Source organism: Rattus norvegicus, chromosome 3, assembly GCF_021556685.1.
Source record: "Rattus norvegicus strain SHRSP/BbbUtx chromosome 3, alternate assembly SHRSP_T2T, whole genome shotgun sequence".
Taxonomy (NCBI): Eukaryota; Metazoa; Chordata; class Mammalia; order Rodentia; family Muridae; genus Rattus; species Rattus norvegicus.
Window position 1 is genome coordinate 133,612,040 of NC_141536.1, and position 17,719 is coordinate 133,629,758.

Sequence of the window (17,719 nt, forward strand, 5' to 3'; positions counted from 1 at the left end):
TAGGAAGTCAGAAGTCCCTAGTCATTATTGATTACATGTTACCAAACTGGGTAAAAAGCAAATCATGCTAACAATTTTAACTTATTTTCATGACAGACAAAATTAAAGAATACTATATACTGCACACAGAATTTGTTAAGTTTTACAACACAATGTAAATTAACCTTCAGAGTTCTAGGATGCTTATTCACACCCAGGGAAGCCCACTAATCTTGAGACGGCCTGAAGTGCCATCTGAAGAAAACAAGTATGGGTTGCGGATAAATGCTACGAGCCAAATTAAAATGATTCTACTGAACAGCCAAGGGTGCTACACAGTCGCTTCTCATTCCCACACTACGGAACCTCGCAAATCCCCAGGGCGCCTCTTTAGCTGATAGTCTGCATTTTTAAAATGTTTATCTTACTTTAAATATATAATCGCAAAGCTCCAATTAAGCAGAAATGCTAGGGCAAACTTGCTCAGATTTAAAGGGAAACTTTCTTTGCTTATTTGAAAGATTTAAAGATTAACACTCTCAGATAATGATAGGCCTTGTGTTTCGTAGGTGTATATAATATATATACTTTACCATCTTTAAACCTGCAACACCAAACTTGAATTCAGTTTTTTATAAGAGTTTATTACCTGCTTTCATAGAAACAATCCTAAATTAAATTTAGTACTCTGAATCTTGGAACTCTTTTTTCAGGCTCTTTGACTGCACGTTGCTCTCCCTGTTTACCTTTCAAGGCTCCAGTGGAAGTGACTTCTCTTTAAGATCCCTCTACTCTCCTGGGCAGAATTATTAAACCTTTCTTCTCCCTTCCTGCTATGTTCCCCTCACAGCAACAATTATACTGTAATTACTTTTCTCATTTATCTACTCAAGGGGCAAGAGGTCATTCTAAAGCAAGAATAGTAACATGTTCTTTGCTCTCCCTCAATAAATATTGGAATGTGTGAATATTCAAATAAAGATTCTATTTTAAGGTTCACACTCTCCTGCAAATGTAGCCATTTGATACAAAAGAAAAAATGTAACAACTGGCAGACTCTCATAGGTAAAAGGAGTGAAGCAGAAACTCTTTATAAGACATGCAGAATTCACAATGGATACCCTAGAATACTCCAGTTGGGCTGGGCATTTTAAATGTGCTGTCAGATGCAAAGAGCTGAGCAGGAGGGATAGTACGGCTTGGCTTTGTTTCAGTTCCCTCTAGTTGGCACAGCTTACAGTATCCAAATAGAGGAATTATGAATTAATAATACAGACTTGAACTATTTTTTGTAAGAAATAATGTACAATTATTTAAGAAAATACTTTAGATCAGTGCTTCTCAACTTGATGTGCACAGGAATCCTTTTGTGTCCCTTGTTAAGAGACCGCCATATTCAGAAGGTCAGACTAGAGCCTAAAAGGATGCATCTTTAACACGATCCTGGGAAGCTCATGGACTTCTACAACTCAATGGGCACATTAAAATAAGAGAGATTTAACTTTTTTTTTTCCGGAGCTGGGGACTGAACCCAGGGCCTTGCGCTTCCCCAACCCTGAGATTTAACTTTTTAAGATGTATTCATTGAGAATTGAATACATATATACAACCTCTTTTGATCAAACCTATTTCCTCCTCCCTACTCTAACTCCTGCTGACTCCCTCCCAACTTTGTGTTCTCTGTTATATTTTTTAACCCTTCGTCATCCATTCCAGAAAGTTAACAGGCTTGATCTGGTGTAGGTCTTGTGCAAACAAGTGCAGCTACTACGGGTGCGTGGGAACAACAGTCCTCCTCAACCTCTGACTCTCACAGTGCTCCCCACCCTGCTCCTAAGACATTCCCTGAGTCTTTGGTGGAGAAGACATGATAGAGATGAACCATTTAAGGCCCATAGTCACTTCCCTCCCCCCCCTAACTAGTTTTGGGAAGGATACTTTCCTATGAAGTTCAAATTGGACTTGATTTGAATTACAAAGCCTTTATTTCTTTCTATAAGCTATCTTGGGAATATCAGCTACATAAAGCATTGTAAAACCTCAATTGGTAGAAACCCATATCACTAATACATTATTGGTGTTCATCTTACCTATACTCTGGTAATGCCATCGAAAGAAAATTCGTTCAGGTAGAAACTGAAGTATTTTCTACAAAATAAAAAAAGACAAAAAGAAACAAAAGCAACAAATGAAATATATATTTTAGATAAGCCCATGTTTCTCACCTCCCCCCAACTTGCAAACAAACAAATGTTAATTAATGTTTTATATATATATATATGTATATATATATATACATATATATATATGAATCTCATAAAAGTACTGCCTGTAAGGAGGTTTTAAGTTGTACTTAGGAAAGCACCCATTAGTGGATAATGAACAAATTTCTGAAGCACAAGAGGACTGGGCTCATAAAAATTGATCTCACTAGCAAAAGTTGGCTGCTGGGAGAGTCGACTTCTTCAGGAATGTGCCCCTATGCTCCAATAGATGGTCCTATGCCCATAATCATATACAAAAAGCATTAAATGATTCATGAGTTTAAAAACATAAAGTTGGGAGGGGAAAGTGTATGGGAAGGGAAACAGAAGGAATTAGAGAGGGGCTTGAAAGGGATTTAATCAAAATACATTATATTCATGTATGAAATTCTAAAACAATTTTTAAGGATTTTGTTAGGTTTGCAAAGAAAAAAATTCAAAAGGTCCATGAGATTGACTCCCACACACACTCTCTGGAGCACATTCTGGTAAATTATACTTGGATTCCTTTTATTTTAATATAACTACTTAAAATATTCATTATATTTTTATTGAGGGTAGGTCAGAGAATAACTTGTGGGAGTCCATTTTCTCTTTACACTATGGGTAACAGGGACTGAGTAGCGGCAAGTACCTTCGCCCACCACGTCACTTTACTGCTCCAGCAGCCACCTTTCTTTAAAATGTTAAAAAAAAAAAAAAAAAAAAAGGCAAATGGCCAAAATACATCTCATGGCATTAAGAGTACATTACATGATCATTGTGGGATGAAATTCCTATTCTTGCATCCTGTAGATGCATGAGTCTATAATCCCAGCAATGCTACAGTGATACAAGAGGCAGAGACAATCTCTGGAAATTAGTTTGCTGTAATTAGTGGTGAACAAGAGAGCCTGCCTCAAACTAGATGGAAAGCAAGAACAAAAAAAAAAAAAAAAAAAAAAAGGATCCTCTGACTTCCCAGAGCACACTGTAACCTGTAGTCACCATGGAAGTATACATAGGAAAACACACACACACACACACACACACACACACACACACACACAGATACATAAAAGTTTTGTTTTCCTTTTTGAGACAGCATCTCTGTGTAGTCCTGACTGTCTTAGAACTCATTATGTATCAGCTGACCATGAACTCACAGAGATCCACCTGCCACTGTCTCCTGAGAACGGATTAAAGGTGTTGGCCACCATGTACAACTATGAAAAAATATTTGCTTTTAAAAAGGCAACCAGAAGGTGCGAAGGTCAGCCCTTACCAACAGTCCACATCCAGTTTATCTGTTTATGTGTGGACTGTGGTGTCTAGGACCCAAAAGAGAACCTCACGGTCACTATTCAAATGCACAACCACTGAGCCACATACCGTTCTTAAAACGTCATTTTTCTATAAGCCAGCTTCTTAAACTGGGCTACAAATAGGATCACCTAACAGTATAGGAATCACAAAAAAGTTGGCAACAGTACAAGGTTTCTGAACATGCAACAACCAAAACTTAATTCAGAATTGAACATGGAATGAATCCAAGGTGTCGTTGGCAGTGCTGGACTGTGTTGCACTGCACGGCTTCACTGCAGCCTTGGCTCTAAACACACAGCACACACTCGGCATGCAATGCTGCAAATGCTACCTGAATTATGAATTGTACTGTTTTTAACAAATGCACATAGTTTTCTGCTCATATTGAATCGTAATGGTTTAATTATGGGCTAGAAAGATTTTCACTCTTTTCCTACAGGTTCCTCAGGACGTAAGTATTACATATTCCTTGGTTGGTGTACTTAATTCCATTTGTATTGCATTGGTATACTTAATTCTTAAAACTGTTGGTCGAGTTGGTGATGCAAAACTCATTAAATGAATTTTGGCACCAGATTAGGACAGAATTCAGAAAGCTAGCAATTTTTGAAATGACCTTTTTTTTCCTGTTTCCTTTTTTCTGCCACTTTATATTATGCATTTGTGCAGTGACATTCTCAGCATTGACAATCACAAAATAAAAACACTGATCAACTTTGAAAATCTCTGAAGACATTCTAAATCTCACTTCAAATATTCAGCAAAGATCTAATTCTTAAGGTAAAAATAAATAAGCACATCTTTCTCATTAGTACACAAATTTGATGTTGCCTTTAATAAATGGTAAAGTTATATGTATACCAAAGCATTACTTTAAGCTTCTTTGAGATTTATTAACAATAAATGTTTGTTTCAGATACATATTTCATACCTATATACCTGGGGTAGGTAAAATTTCTCTGAAAAAGGGAGTCATGAGTAGAAAAGTTTAGGAAGTCCTGCTCTATAGGATAACAATAAAAACTCACATGAGCCTTGTCCTACAGAAAAGGATATAATTTTAAAAACACCTCTTGCCACTCCCACAGTCTCTGTGGCTATGGAATACAATACAGGGGAGCAAGAGCCCACAGAAATAGCTGGAGAGCAATGAGGGACTCCACGCCTAGGCTGCTGCCGGACCGAACAATTCAAGGGCCACCTAAACCACATCAGGGCCCAGGTCACTGTCTTTGGTAACAAATGAACAGTAATCTTTGCAAGACAAAATCTTTGGAAAAGAGGCTGCAATGGAGTTACAGGAAAGAGCTGAGAGAAGAGAAGGAATGGGAAGGGAAGAGAATGAGCAAGGGAGCCACTATCAGCAGAGGGAACTCTAGAGCACAGTCCCAGGCAACTGGGCTCATGGAGAAAAGCACGACAAAGGGTGAAGGCGCTAACACCAGAAGCTGTCATGGAGCCTCTCTTGCCTAGGTGGCAACTGAAGGGGGTCTGAGCAACACATCTTTGCTGTAATATTTAAATTATTAATTAGCTTATTCTCTCCAGATTGAAAGGCTAGAACCCTAAGAGAAGTGTACCCCACTTCAGGGGCCCAGATGCTCCCCTAGCTTTGTTTCCAATTCAGCTAGAAGTGGCTTCACTAGACGGGCCTCCCTTTGAAGTCCTCCTGTGTTTTGCTGTCTGCTTCCTGACAGTTCACTGCCTGAGCAAATAGCACACCTTCTTCTGCATCCTCCTTCAAGGGAAGCTCCTAGCTACAAAGTAGGATCACATTTGCATTCCGCTACTCAAGAAGGTGCTAAAAAGGGTCAAGGTGAATCAGCAGTGGTGGCCTGTCCCAGTCTTCCTATCACTGGGGAGGCAGAGGCAAGTGGATCACTCTCAGTTGAGGTTAGCTTGGTCTACAGAGCATGTTCCAAGACAGCCAGAGCTGTACAGAAAAACCCTGTCTTGAAAAACAAAACAAACAAAAATCCTGGTAGATTTTGTCCTGATCTGACATGCCCACTGGTTTTCAGACTCTTAACTTTTAATAGAAACCAAACTACCACTGAGTCATACTTTTCAGTTTCCAAAATACATACTAACATTCCTCAGTTGTTTTTTATAAGTCTATGGCAACAAAATCAACTTTTAATAAGAAAACAGAAAATGCATCAAGCAGGTTTGCATAAAGATGTTTCCATATTGTCCAAGTCTGACACAAAATCATCTCCAATTCAGGTCAGGTCAAAACAGCCGTCACTGCTTCTCCTAAGTATTCAGACTTGTAAAATGGTCTACTTTAAGGATATCAAGAAATAAACTCCAAGGTTTACATATGAAACATTGTGTCTAATGCCTGAGGTAATATTTCCAAAAGGACCTGTGAGATGGAGTAATAGTTATAAATTCACTTGCCACGAAGCCTGACAACCTGAGTTCAATCCCCAGGCCCTATATGATGGAGAACATTAACTTCCACAAGCTTTCCCCCTCACACACACGCCATGGTACATGAGCATGCGTGTGTACAAGCTCACATGCACGCATGCAAGTGCGCGCGCGCGCGCACACACACACACACACACACACACACACACACACACTTTTTTAAGAAGAATACTCCCCAAATGACAGAATTTAATACAACAATCCAGAGACTGAAACAATAGCCAAACTAATGCATCTTTCTGTACTGTAGAGGGTGTTTTTTATGGATTAAATCCTATGAAGGTCAATAAATATAAAGGCAAACAGAACTATCTAGTCTAAATGCTAAGCCTGTGCCTCAGAAATCCCAGATGAAGCCTACCTCGGGTGAGGCAAATGTGATCTGGCATTTCTTGTACTGCAGCTGATATTCTAAGCTATACTGCTATGAATGCCACATAAGCTACTGACATCTTGTTGTAGTTTCACTGGAGAATAAAATAAAAAAAAATTCAAGAAAGCCACACAGTGTGAATGAATATTACTTTTCTGGAAAACACATGACTCTGTTTAATGCTCAGTGCTCAGCTGAATCTATATGGTAATCCATTACAGCACACTCAAAATCGAAATTAGGTATTACTACCGATCAGCACATCAGGGAACCTGCCATTCTTTTAACTGATTATCCATAGCTACTTTTTCTTCAGAACCTACTGCATGACCAGGAATAATATGAAACATAAGCTGGCGTTTATACAAGATGCTACCTTGAACTTTAGAACCACCAGTCTTCATTTAATTTAGATGGGAAACTTGTTTTTCCAAATTATCACCAGATGATTGCAGCATGCCCGAGTTGATCCACACTTGATTTCAAGTTTACATGGAACGCAAGGCATCGGAGAATGAAGATACTAAGGCACACATGCCAGTTAATCTACCTGAAACTAACCAACTAAACCTGTTCAGCTTGAGAACAGAGAGCCAGGGAGTAACCTTCCCAAGCCAGCTGTAGGGCACCATGTTGTGCATACAGAAGATGCTGCTGGGAGAAAGCAGATTCCATTTAAAAGAACAGACATCCTAGCCCCTGACCTTGGAAGTAACAACAGTGCAAAGAACTTAGACTGAGACTTGGAAGTCCCTTCAGGACAGTATTCTGTGGGTGTCCTGACTACACAACTAGTCTGGCTTCAGAAGGACCCACAGACAAAGAGCCCACATCAACTACAGCAGTAACTTTTTCACTGCCATCTGGTGAATTTTTACCAGTTACTAAAAACAACTCAACTCTGATATAGACAGAATTGTTTCACTGGTGGTCAATACTTGTTTAGAACCTTTAAATTCAAGTGAGACAGCAAAAATGAACAAACAGATAATCTTAAAAATAAAATAAATACATTTTAGCTCAAACAAATGCTGTCTTATACCAGAAATCCCTTCTACTACATAGTACTACTTAATATCTCAGCATGCTGTTACGGAGGAAGTAAAACACAGCTCTGTACTGTCATATCTCTAGGGGTCAGTGGAAATACTAATTTCAAATTCACCCCCTGAAATGAGAGCACTTCAAAAAAACCTACTAGCTTTCTTCTCAGGTAGACAGGCATAAGGCCCATTACAGCTGAATCCCTGGGATGCATCAGGTATCCTCAATATCAGGACCAACACCAAGCACACAATAATTTTTCTAATAAGCATGGCACAAGCAAACAGATTAGTGAAAATCGTGAAAAGAAATAAAAAAGGATTCTAGTTTTAGTACACATTCTCTCTCTCTCTCTCTCTCTCTCTCTCTCTCTCTCTCTCTCTCTCTCTTTCTCTCACACACACTAGTCTAACACACCTTTAATTCTAGCACTCTGGGAGCAAAGGTAGGCAGAACTCTGTGAGTCTGAGGCCAGCCTGGTCTACAGAGCTCCATTATAGCCAAGGCTACACAGAGAAACCCTAGCTTAAAAAAACAGGGAACAGGGAAGGGGAAGGAAAAGGAGAAGGGAAGGAGAAAGGAAGGAACCAATCAATCAACCAACCAGGGCAGGGAAGCACGAGGTGGCATCTAATAAAAAGAACTGAAAAATGTAATATTTCCAAACATTTTACATCTAAATACATGATTAGATAGATCACTATTTAAAAGATAATGTTGTTCTTAGCCTATGAGTTACCAGACTTAAAATTGATCTATGCAAATTAACAGACTTAATTTACAATACAAAAGACATCTAAAACAAATATGGAGCATAATTTTTTTAAATTTTTTTAAATTTTTTTTAATTTATTCATTTATTATATATAAGTACACTGTAGCTGTCTTCAGATACACCAGAAGAGGGCATCAGATCTCTTTACAGATGGTTGTGAGCCACCATGTGATTGCTGGGAATTGAATTCATGACCTCTGGAAGAGCAGTCGGGTGCTCTTAACCACTGAGCCATCTCTCTAGCCCTGGAGCATAATTTTTAAAGAAAGATATATCAAGCATTCAACATTTCAAAAATCAACCAAGATGCTGAAAACCTGATTATCAAAGAAGACCTAAAAAGGCAAAGGTATCCTGATGACAAAGGCTATTGTATACTTAAGTTTACCCAAAGCAAAAAAAGGTGTGGGGGGGGGGTGACTTTATTCCATGCAAGTGCTATGCAGCTGCAATGATGGTTGCAAAAGAGATAACCCCAAAGGAAAATGGAAATGTCTCCTCAAAAACAAACAAACAAATACAATTAATAAAAAGGAACATTTGGGGGGCTGGAGAGATGGTTCAGTGGTTAAGAGCACTGACTGCTCTTCCAGAGGTTCTGAGTTCAATTCCCAGCAACCACACGGTGGCTCACAACCATCTATAATGTGATCTGATGCCTTCTTCTGGTGTGTCTGAAGACAGAAACAGTGTATTTATATAGAATAAATAAATATTTTTTAAAAAAAAGAACATTTGATTTTAGTGTTTCTGATTGATGTTCTTAAAGACTCAAGTGTATATTGAGGAGATGATGAAAACTTAGGGAAACTAATGAAGTAGATGTATTATTAGATAACCTTCAGGATCATAAAATATTAACTAATGAAGATGGAGAGCATTAAACTAGACTATTACAGATTACCCCACGTGTCAGGACAGTGCACATCACAAACTCCCCAGAACCACACAAAGAACGCACACAAAAAGTGCCTGGACAAAGCACACTTAAAGTTGTAAATTCAGTAAAATCTAAAAGCACTAGGCAAAAACCGAATAGAAAAGGTGGTCTACTCATTAAGCAGCCACAGGCTGGCCTTGGTCTTTCCATCAGCTGTGGTGAAGTGACCATGAATCATGGAGTGGGCGTCAGGACACAGAGGACAACAGGGATCCAAAGACCAAGGGCTTGCACTACAGAGCTGCTCCTGGTAAGTGTTTCTGCAGCAAATTACGTCTACCTTAGACATACACAGTAAAGGGTGGGGAGTAATGATCTGCAAATTATGTAGTCACCTATGAATGCTTTTATATATCTGAAGTTCAAGGAAAGGTGTTCCTGAGCTAGAAGCACATCAGCCACTTATCTTCCCTTCTTCAACAACGTACATAATACACCTTCTAGCAAATTAATCAAAGTAATTCCCTAACAAGAATAGAGACATAAAGATCCTATAGCAGTGAGCTGTATTTACATAACTGGCATTTAATATGTTCATAAAAATTGATTCTCCAAATCATTTAATATAAGAGAAATGGCAACTGAAAATATTATAATAAAATAATGTAGATATAAATTGTTCAAAATGCTGAGAAATGAGAAATGCAAAAGACATGCATGCACATGTACTCAAAAGAAAATAATGAATTCAGTAAATGCATAATTCAGAGGGTATAGGCTTAAATTACCTCCTTTTAACTAATTGACTAATATTCTTGTGCCAGGTACCATGAGAGAAAGACACCATCTCTGCCTTGACAGCATAATCTAAGGAGAAAAGGCAGAAATATCTTTGACCAGAATCCTTAAGAAAACAAAGGGGTGAGCCTACAAGAGAAGGGCATTCCAGGAAGACTAAACAGTGTCCACTCCATCCCCAGAAAGCTTTTCTGCTGGTCTAAGAACTTCCAAGAGGTTGCCAATGGGGACAAGAATAAGACAGGTGACAGGAATGAGGAGGCAGAGGTCTGATGAGGAGGGTCCTTGTGAGAGGGCTGGGAGTGCAATAGTCCTGCAATGGTGACAGGAATGAGAAGGCAGAGGTCTGATGAGGAGGGTCCTTGTGAGAGGGCTGGGAGTGCAATAGTCCTGGCAATGGGATCCAGAACTGCATTAGAGGAGAGCGAGCACTGGAGAGGTTGAGGGGAGAAAGCGGAAGAATGCTGCCTGTGAGCTAGTTAATAACATCCTCCTCTGCGGGACACAGCATGAGATATGTAGAACCATGATGAAACAGGGAAACATTCCCATTATGCAGTAACATATAAACTTGAAAACCTTCCATCATGTATTAACAGTGCAACATTTGAAGCCTTGGAAGCAGAAACGGGATACATTCTGTAAGTTTATCTTTTCACTTGCACATCATATCCAGGTCTAACCCTCTCTAAGAAAACATGTGCACTAGACGTTTCATAGCCCCTCAACTTAGTAACAAAAAATCCTGCCATAGCGGTGTGCTTTGCCCCGAGGAAAGATCAGTTCGAAGAAGAATCTTCTTTGTACACAGGAAACTCACATAAAAGGTGAAAGGCACACCCTGTAGTTAGTCTCCATTTCATGCAAGCGCCTGCTTTTTGGCTAAAACCTACCATGTCCTCCATTCTCTTCCACTTTGTACTAGCATATCTAATAGGCTCTCCTTTCCACACCAGCCTTTTTAAAAAATTCACTTTGCAAGAACCTGCATTGGGAACGAAACAGAAATACCAACGCCTGCATGCAATGCTCTAACTTGATTCCTGCTACCTCAGAAACTTAAGATTTAAATGCTTCCCTCAATAATACTAGAGTACTACAGACCTGCAGGCTATTGTGCGACTAGCCACACAGTCAAGTTCATCTGTAAATGCCCTGCTCTGCAGGATCAGCTACAGGGAAGGAAGGCTTCAAGCCAGCTCCTTCCTTCCTACCCAGTGTCACATGCACATCAAACACTAGGTGTCACTCTCTAATAGCTACTGTGCTATACAACCACACGAAACAAGCCAGAGAAAATATACAAAGCAGGAAGCATCTGTACAGCTCTCTTCTAAGTGAATATGAAAAAAAAATTCATACAAACTAGGTGTCAACATCAGTGTGGAAACATTGTGAAAGGAGATGTGTTCTGGTCAAACATAACCACGCGCTCCCTTGTTATTGTGAATGTTATTGTGAATGTCCTGTCGTCTTGGTGTGCTTTCTTCTATTATCTTATAAGGATTCGTGTGCATTTCCTAACTCTCGTCTACATGATCTCTGAGGGTGTCAGTAACCACAGGTCAGCTGCTACCACAATGGGAGGGTAAGGCACCTTGCAAAGGAAGATAATCAATCACAAGAATGTAATTTCACACTTCACAAACATCTTGTCTCCGTGTTCCCTTCCTCCAAGGTGAACTGAGTAATTCAGTATACTCTGTTGGGCCAATCCCAAGTTCCTCACCTCTAGATCACAATTCATAAGAGAGGCTGCAGTTGTGCAGTGTGGCAGTTACCTTATCCCCTGAAAGCAGATACCTTCACCCTGGACGCTGGTCCTCTAATTCAAACTTTAACACACCACAATACAAAAAGCAAGTTATGTCCAAAATAAGTAAACATTTATATTTTCTTACCCTCCAGTTTGTTAAGTTCACAAACAAAAGCAGACATCAGAATGGAGAGAGAGAGAGAGAGAGAGAGAGAGAGAGAGAGAGAGAGAGAGAGAGAGAGAGAAATATGCCCCTAGTACCAGTAAATGCATGCACCAAGGAGAGATTACAACAATCAACATTCAAGCTAGGGGTGGTATTCAGATCCAAAACAGTGTCAGAGGAATGCAAGCCAGCTTTTGCTTTCACCTTACTTGAAGAGCTCCTAGTACAGTGCTGGGACAAGTCATGTGACTGCTTTCAGGAAAATAGTTTCAAGTCTCTTGCCCTTAGTTTGAGAAACCATGAGAGGCTAAACTCACTCTCTCTACAAGCTCACCTGAGCAATGAGGAAGAAACCACCATGGAAATCTGCTAAAGTGAGATGTGAAACCCACTGCAGCCCAAGGCTGACCAGTGGTCATACAGTAACTCCTGAGCACAGCTGTGGGCAAGGCAAGGCTTTGCAAATGTATGCCCTGGCTCTGATCCAGCATCCGCACAATCTTTGGGAAGGAAGATAACGTACTCATGTCACCCTGAGTCCTGAAGGAAAAGCAGATACCTGAGCCTGTGGTTACTCATGCCCTTCCTCTGTGTGCCCTTCCTCTGTGTGCCCTTCCTCTGTGTGCCCTTCCTCTGTGTGCCCTTCCTCTGTGTGCCCTTCCTCTGTGTGCCCTTCCTCTGTGTGCCCTTCCTCTGTGTGCCCTTCCTCTGTGTGCCCTTCCTCTGTGTGCCCTTCCTCTGTGTGCCCTTCCTCTGTGTGCCCTTCCTCTGTGTGCCCTTCCTCTGTGTGCCCTTCCTCTGTGTGCCCTTCCTCTGTGTGCCCTTCCTCTGTGTGCCCTTCCTCTGTGTGCCCTTCCTCTGTGTGCCCTTCAAGAAGCCCAGGTGTCACCTGTACCCACTGTGCAGCTCACCTGCTGCAATTTACCTCTCATGTCAGTGCTTCCCAGACCACCAAAGGAGGGACAGAGAAGAGGCAGTGCGCTATCCCAGGACAACAGAACTCATGTTCTTTAGCTTGGAGGTAGGGCTGAAGGATGAAAGGATCTGCAGGCATGGTGGAGAGACACAGGACCAGGTAATTTGATTTATGGCTATACTGATGCCATTTTCATCCCAAAACAAGCATGGAAACAAAAGCATGAAATCTGCATGACTTTTCAACTTTATATTTCCAGGAAGCTGCTTTGAAGCCATGTTTCCTTGCTCCATGGAAGTCAAGCAATGCTCAGGCCACAGACACAGTACCTTGGGACTAACAACAAGCCTAAGAAACTTACCCCAATTCTAAGATCTTAATTCTCAGAAGTCCCCAATCCCAAAGGGACAGACCTACAGTAAGGTGAAAATCTAACCCTGTGTTTAACAAAGTGGAATGACCTTTCAAGTGTAATAGCCAAGAAACTCCATAGCTTCTCCATTATACATGGTATACATACATTAATAAAAGAGGCTAGTCAGAGTCCAATCATGTTAAATTTTGTTTAGACACTTCAAACAGAGCTGCAGTTGCAGTGTTGAGGGTTAACAGACCTGTAAGAGACTTTGAGACCCACCTAGTCCTACCACACCCTGTACCTCTACCAAAGGCATCGGCCTTGTGCTGTCGAAGCTGACATAGACCAAGACTTGTAGCTTTCATCTAGCAAGGTCTAGGTAGGGGAAAATGCTAGTAACACAAAAGTACCAAATAACCACAATGAGGAGAGACTGAGACTTTAATCCAACAACAATACATAGTAACAAGTGCAAATCACTGTGGGAAACACAAAGAACTAAGTGATGGCTGCTAGGCTGAGCAGTTTTATGGCCTCATTAAGAGGTTAAGGCATAGCCACATTAAGGACTAACAAACAAATGGCCACACACTATGGTTTATTACACAAGTTCACTCGAAGAATGAGCGTTCCCCACCCCTCATCCCAGCAACACTTACCAGAAGAATTCAGTGATTTTAAACAGTACAAGAAAGAGTGGTGGTAAAAAAAAGGGTTAAAGCCCCTGCAAAGAAAGGCACATGACTAATAGGCAGAAAAGAAACAGCAAAAGTACATGGCAAAGTGGCCTGGAGCTGAGGGAGCCCTTCCCCAGAGAAGGACTCCCTGGGGGACCCCAAAGGGCACACCAGCTGAGCCTCATTTTACAGACTAGAAAGAGCACATTTGGGTGTCTAGAAGGACAATGACAAGATTAAAATAGTCTAATCTGGGAAATAGTCTTAATAAAATTTAGAATAAAGATTCTGAAAGTCAAGTGTTGCTTTTGTCCGTAATTTCAAACTCAGTAATGTGTGTGAGTTTGGTGGGGAGGGCAAGTGTATAAGGAAGTCCAATGCCAGCGCATATGCAGGCTCCATTAATGAAACCTCCTCTCTATGTGTTTTAATCAGATATGGGCAAGAGAAGACATTTCTTGTTATCAAATTTTCAAAGTTTTCTTCTTTCTTAACAATATACTTCTTTTTTTTTCCCCACAACCCAACAATATACTTCTTGTAAACCATCCAATTTCTTTGCTGGAAAGGGATGGCATTCAAGAAGGCAGGCAGCTCTTCTATTAGGATAGTTTCTGTATTCTTAGTGGTCTGACATCTATGGCCTCCCTAACAGGGAGAACTGGCCCCTGTAGGAAGGGCCTAAGACCAACCAATTCCAAATCGTCTCTTGTGCTCTCACCCTAGTCAGCATCCTCCTGAACCACTCAGATATGACCAGCCAGCCTAGACTAAGCTCAAATGGCTCACCTCCGTAATTCCAAATTCAGCTTAGTACATCTGTCTTGCCTTGGTCATTCTTGTAAACGTAAAAGGCTCCTGCCCTCAGTTTCCTCTGTGCCTGCTGATTTCACCTCTGGGTGATCCTCTAAGACCCTGTGTGCCATGCTTCCTGCTCTAAGGCAAGAGCAAGTATAATTAAAACCTCTCCTTCGTTGCAGTCATTTTGTATCAGAGTGCCTAATCAAAACTGATTAAAACAAATCCTAGGTATCACTAAAACAACCTCCTGGGGGCTGCATCTAGATGGTTCTCAAGAGAAGACAATATGAACTTGAAGCCCCAGTCATCAGCTTCCTCAGCAGGCTAAACATCCCCTCATTCTCCTGTACAGGTAACTGCCACAGCGTTAAGAACACCGGTGTAAATTCTATGAGCTACTACCTGATAAAGGTGCACCCTGAGAAAGGTCACCTAACTCCACAGACCTCCCCACCTGTCTTCCCTCAAAGCTCAGAGAGGAAGATGGAGAGGTGGCTCAGCAGCTAAGAACACACACTGCTCTTGCAGAAGACCTGAGTACAGTTCTTAGTACACACATGTAGTAAAAATTCCAGAAGATCTGATGGGCTCTTCTGGCCTCCACAGATACTACAGTCATATGCATGAACCTGCACAGACTCATATACACATATGCACACACGTATACACACATAATTAAAAATAAAATCTTTAAAAACTGAGAGGTTCAGGGAATGTAGTTCAGAGGTCAAAGCCATACATATGACCACCACCAACACAAAAAACAAATCTAGAAAGACATAATCTACTTCAAAAGGAAAAGATTAAACAGAATGGCCCTCGTAAAACAGATTCTGGTCAATGCAAGATGGCATTTAATTCATGTTCTGAGATCCTACATCTCTATTAGAAATATTCGGTAATGATAGACAAATGTTTTTAAAAGAATAAAAATCTATCGTAACCACAATAACAATAAAACAAATTTTAAAACGGAAGGATGATGAGCATCTCCATGAACCAAGAGGACAGAAATCCTAAGTGGTACTACAAGGAAAGGTAGCCAAGTAAAGGCTCATGTGCTCCCAGCAGAGGTGAAGACAGATTTCATCTCTGTACAACCCTCCACACCCTGGAATTCATGACCTAAGCTGTCAACCTTACTCGCCCATCACTTACTCACCAGAACACTGTACTGTCTGGCAGTCTGCTACACTGTCAAACTACCATTCCCACTTTCAAAGCTGCCAAGCACTTTGCCCCTTACCAAGGTAAGACGTAGCTCTCTTACACAGTCTTCCAACGTGTCTCTGTAACTCTCTTAATTATCTACTTTCTTCCAATCCAATTCTTATTTATAGAATATCCTTGTGCAGGGTCGCCTCTGTAATTTAACATCTTAATAACTCTACCTCTTCTAAAGGAAGCCTTCCTCAATTATTTACACAGTAATGAGTATTCACCTCAGACCCTCATAAAGCACTTCTAATGTAGGAAGCAGCAATGAAGTTGCTTAGTGCCCGGAATGAACCACACAAATTACAACTTGTAAAGCTAGAGTTGAGCATAGAACATAAACAAAAGAAATGCAAGTTCATCACTCACTCATATTTACTATGCAAAGTGAAAGCTTTATGAAGCTTTGAATAATATATATTTGTTCTTCTATATAGGCAACTAACTCTCTGTAGATAGTAATGTATCACTAATAGCTCCCTCCCTTGTGCAGAGTTTCTAGACAGGAAGGAAGGCATTAGACTTCCTTTGTGGAAGGGTGAGGACTTAGGCTTCTGAAGGCTTCCCACCTTTGGGACAACTAGTTTCTAGAGAAACAACAAATATGACTCTTAAAGCATTGCATGGTTTTGAGGACTCAGAGAAACTAACAGAAAGAGAAAAAGAAAGTTAATAGAAGAGACAGAAGCAAAAAAAAGAAAGGACACAGAAGAATGATCTGTGATTTTCAAGCAAAGAAGAATGCTGGAGCCAAAGACCTAAGTCCCATGCCAGCACTAGAATGGACAGACATCTGGTCCCTCCAGCCCCTGAGCCCCACCCTCAGGAAGTTGTGGGTATTCATCCTGAGACCCCATTAGTAATCCTCAAAGGAAGACAAAGTAGTTCTAAAAGAAACCACTCCCCCAAAGTGCTGTCAAAAGCTGAAACAAATCCATCTAAAAAACCACAAAGACTTAAAATTTTAATCTCTGTGATTCATATTAATCTTACAACATATGCAAGAAGCCACTGTGTTCAAAAAGATTTAAACTATTAAATACGACACATATTAGAATTACCAGAAATAGAATACAAAACACCCAGCATGAAGGAGAAGACAAAGTCTAACCAAGATGCTATCTGCAGTTGATAGGTACAAGAAGAAGGAAACTCAGTTTTCTTCAATCAACACATTCCAGGACAGGCCCAACACTCAGGAGTAGCTGGCCAGTACAAAACAGACTCCATGATTCTGTTGTTCTTTGGGGTGGAATTGGAGTGCCTTTTTTTTTTTAAAGAAAAAGAAAGAACATGAAGTTGATTAGGTAAGGAGAGGGGTGGTTCTGGAAGGAGTTAGGGAAAGAGAAAGGACGGAATCAAAATTTATAAAAACCTTTAAGAAAAAAATTTAAATATATGAAAATTAAACCATTACCTAAAACCATAAAAAATATTTAAGTCCTTAAATGCAAGGCAAAGTGTTAGTCCCTGCAAAACCTAGACCTGGAAGACAAAGGAGTCATCAGCTGATCGATGCAGAGAAAAACAGAAATTTGAAAATTTAAAAACCCATCTGCTTTTTTTAAAAATAATCTGACCAAACTAGAAATGGAAACAAATTTATGTAATCTTACAGAGTGGTCACTAAAAATTATAGAATATATTATTCTTATTGGTGAAACATGAACATGAGCAAAACTCTTTTAGGGATAAAAATATAATGATTACTTTTATCATTTCTATTTGCAAATGTACTATAGGGCTGTGCCAGTGCATTAAGTAAAAAAAACAGGCCACTGCAAAGGTTGGCCAGCATCCACAGACAATCAAAGAAAACAAAAATCCCCTATAGACCAAATGTGGGAATTGAATGAGTCATACCTACCCACCGAATCCAGCAGTGTGAATGGATAAATCCAAGCTAAATTACATTGTGGAATAATGCATTAGAAATGATGCTGAGAGCACTAGACAAGTCATAAGTGACATGAGGA

General features: G+C 40.2%; 1 protein-coding gene across 7 annotated transcripts in view; it reads right to left on the reverse strand.

The window, feature by feature from the left end:
• The window catches only part of Ralgapa2 (Ral GTPase activating protein catalytic subunit alpha 2), a 282,313-nt gene that overhangs the window by 218,146 nt on the left and 46,448 nt on the right, over positions 1-17,719 (reverse strand). For all 7 annotated transcript variants that reach the window (NM_001421313.1, XM_087651017.1, XM_087651019.1 and 4 more), the window contains 1 exon segment: positions 2,070-2,127. In NM_001421313.1, coding sequence (NP_001408242.1) covers positions 2,070-2,127 — 58 coding nt within the window.